At 37.3% G+C, this 3,723-nt stretch overlaps 1 protein-coding gene across 1 annotated transcript in view; it reads left to right on the top strand.

The window, feature by feature from the left end:
* Positions 1-1,795: 1,795 nt before the first annotated feature.
* Positions 1,796-3,723, top strand: part of FAM26D (family with sequence similarity 26 member D) — a 14,936-nt gene continuing 13,008 nt past the window's right edge. Inside the window, exon 1 of the mRNA XM_019520056.1 lies at positions 1,796-3,134. Coding sequence (XP_019375601.1) covers positions 2,565-3,134 — 570 coding nt within the window. The 5' untranslated portion in view covers positions 1,796-2,564. The remainder of the gene's footprint in view (positions 3,135-3,723) is intronic.

Raw genomic sequence — 3,723 nt, 5'->3', positions numbered from 1 at the left:
CAAGGTAGGGAACATACTGGGTTCTGGATTCCACTCCAGAAGCCTGGTTCTGTGGTATCTAAGCCCTTTATTGGATCTGGCTGTGTAAATCACTCCAGAATAAGATAATCCAGCAGCATTATTTACAGAAAAGCATGAGAAGACATTTCAAAAACCAACGTAAAAACTTGTAGTGCAAAGTCATTTTATTGATTGTACAAATTGCATCGTTCAACAGTCCTAGGCTTTCTATCAATAAGTCAGTGACGCATGCCTCTTCACTTTCACATCTAATGAATTTTTGAGTAAAAGAACAAAGGCTTGGGTAAGTCTGCCTTGCCTAAGACAGAAGACAAACAAAGAAAAAAGCACATGTACAACAAGAAATGAGCTGGACTCAACCAAAGGTTTTAAAGTGGACAGCTTAATGGAAAACAGTAATTTTCAAGAGCTCAATAGAGCTCTTGGAAAAACAATACTGAAGCCAGAGAGATTTAATCTTCTTTTAGTCAGAAGGGTAGAACAGCCCTGTAGAAATGTAATGCAATTAGTAGATCAATTGTGTTTTACTTTAGAAAAAGGAAAAAATATTATGGCATTGGGTGAAAATAATACTTCAAAAAACACTAGTAGCATGTTTTGTAAATGGCTTTAAAGCTGTATTTGTGTATTGGCTAGTGCTGTTCTGAGTATATGACAGGCTTAGTATTTACAACAGGGACTAGCAGCAGGAAAGTGCTCTGAAATATTTCAGTCTTTTTGCCCCACCAGTAACTTTCATCAATGCTGTTGCATTGCTGTTGTTTTTGGATCCAAGTGGCTAGAAGAGGACACATTCTTAGGCTCTGATCCTAGAATAAGATATTCAGGGGTCCACCTATGCTCAATGCATTGGAGAAATGAGGCTTAGAATGATAAGCATTTCAAGGTAGGACCCATATCCTTGTACATTTGTAGGGCAGCTACTTTAAGGGGCAGATGAAGGTCACTATCTTGATTGGAACATCTACACTACATTTAGGCATTACAATTATGGCTGCCTCTTTCAGCTGCAGGTTATCTCTTGCACTCATCTTCCAAGTATGCAATCTAAAGCCCCAAGCCTGAAAAGACTCACACATGTTGGTCAGCAGGGCTGGTCATATGTCTAAAATGAAACATGTGAGCAAGTATTTGCAAGATCAGTAGCAAAAATCTCCCTAAGTGAGGCCTGCAACATAGTGGACAGGGTACTGGAGTGGGAGGCAGGAATACCTGGTTTTATCAGAATCTATACCACTCAGTGTGCCTTGATAAAGTCTCTTGGACTGAAATTTTGAAAAGCAGCCTCTCATTAGCTCTAATTGACAGAAGTGCTGAGCACTAACATCTCCTAGAGTCAACGGGAACTGAGAGAGTTCTCAGTTCCTCTTGAAAGATGGTTGTGGATAGTTGAAATTAGGTATACAAAAGTCAGAACCTTTCCTAACTTTTGGAAAGGTTAACTCCAAATGCCCTGACCCTTATTTTCCATCTATAAAGTGGGACTGGTTGAAAATCAATAGATTAAAAGTTTGGAACACATGTTAATTATTATCATTAGAATGAACCAGGCTTGTCATGAAAACGAATCAGACATACAACAAAAAATAAAGCTCTTTAAAATGTCTCTCAAAAAGAAGACAAAGGCAGCACTTGACACATCCTGAGAACCAAATGTGCCCATTCCTAGCTATATAAAACCTAGGTAAAAAATTCTGGGCACCCTCCTTCTTTCACTTTCTGTACCTTAGTTACAACTCAAGTAGCATGCTAACTAAAATAACATCCCAGCTATACAGCATAAGAATACTTGTATCTCCATCACCAGAATTTCCTTCATATTTTATTTCAGCACCAGAACTGATGTTAAATACAACTTTCATTTTAGAGTTCCAAAGTTTTTGTTACTGTTGTTTCATTTCTTTTAGCTGAATGAAAATGTTATTTTAAGGTATTTTCAAATAATATTGGTAATTCACCTCACCAACCCTTTCTATAATTTAAAAGAGGTCTGGTAGTGAGCAGGCCTCACTATTTAATTTTATTTCGTTACAATCTAAGCTCTTCATTAGGCATCAGCTGTTGCCCTGTGATAACCAGTGGTTCCTTTTCTCCCATTAATTGGAAAACATAGATGATCAATTAATTGTAATAGGGAAGTCAATATTTTGACAGCATTTTATGTCCTGCAAAAGGCAGACAGAATCTATTAGCAAATTCTGTTAATTAACAAGGGACAGACAAATCTCCTGACTTAGTAATTGTTTAAAAGCTAAATATTTGTTCCAGGACAAGTGAGTTAATTTAATGAGTTAGTTAAAACACATGATTGGGTATCTGTGCACAGATACAATAAGATACTAAGCAGTTGGCTTGCTTTTGTAGAGTAAAATCAGAATTTGCTTTAGAGAGAGAGGAATAGTTTAGATAAAGTAGAGGGTATTTTGTTTTGAATTTTTTTTATTGTTTGCTGGGGTCTTCTACATTGCAGAAAGTGATGCTAATTAGATCTAGCTAAGTACTAATATTGTATTAAGACAGAAGCTAAAAAGAGTTGGTAATGAATGAGAACTAAAATGAGTTATCTTACCTATGTATTAACCTTTCTGAAAGGGAAAGAAGTGATTGTTGCAAATGCAGTCATTGCCATCTTGACAATTGGTGGGCAGCAACTCTTCTCCTTTTTTACATTTAGCTGCCCCTGTCATGTTGGGCAGAATCTCATTTATGGTTTAGCTTTCCTAGGAGCCCCTGCACTGATTCTTCTGATTGTTGGATATGCGCTGAATAATCAGACTTGGCGGCTAGTTACAGGCAAACGCTCTTCCTTTCGAGAACTGAGTGCACGTAACAGCTTATTGCAATGCAAGCTTATCTGTCTTGTCCTCTGTAATGTCACGGGGAGAGCGCTAGTTGCTCCAGTAACATGGCTAGCAGTCACCCTGCTGAATGGGTCCTATTATGTTTGTGCAATGAGTGAGTTTGTCTCAGTTAATCATTACAAAGCTTTCATCAATATCACTACTAAGGAACACAAGAAGATCCTGGCTGCTTTTCCGTGTAGCCACTTAGTTCCTACAGAGCTGAGCCGGGCAAAAGATGAAGCAATTCTTCTTCTTAAGTACCAGTCACAGGTGAGCAACCAACATTCTTTTGTCATTGAAACTGTCATGTACAACTATAATGGTGCAGATTAAATTTTATTTAATAGATGAAATGCTAGGAAAAAATATACTAATTGAATTTACAGTTAGGTTTTTAGATGTATGTGGATATCTAATTCTCTGTGATAGAACAAAGCATTTATTGTATGAATTGATCAGTTTTGTAGGCCTTACTTGCTTAGAGCAGTCTCAAAATATGAGCTAGATAGAATGTTTGAACCTCATAGTGCCCTTTGTCATGTAAAGCCCTTAGATACCATTTCTGATGCAGAAAATTATCATTTCTCACCCTGCACTATTTTCCCTCTCTCTTATCTCCATTTTCTTATCTGCAAAATGGGGATGATTGCTACCCAACTTATGGGGAATAATATAAAGTTCAGTGCTTGCAAAGGACAATTGAGATGGTCAAAACAAAGAGCATGGTGCATATTGGCAACAAGACTTTTAAAGATGTTAGTCTTATAAATATGTTAGCACCATCTTAAATATGGAACTTGATAATGCTCTGTCATGCTTGATGGGCGTTCTGTCACAGCTCTCCACAGTCTTCTACTTT

This window comes from Gavialis gangeticus, unplaced genomic scaffold (assembly GCF_001723915.1).
Source record: "Gavialis gangeticus isolate Ggan-Ray unplaced genomic scaffold, GavGan_comp1, whole genome shotgun sequence".
Taxonomy (NCBI): domain Eukaryota; kingdom Metazoa; phylum Chordata; order Crocodylia; family Gavialidae; genus Gavialis; species Gavialis gangeticus.
Note: the sequence above shows the minus strand (reverse complement) of the source record. Positions and strands in the feature narration are given on the sequence as shown.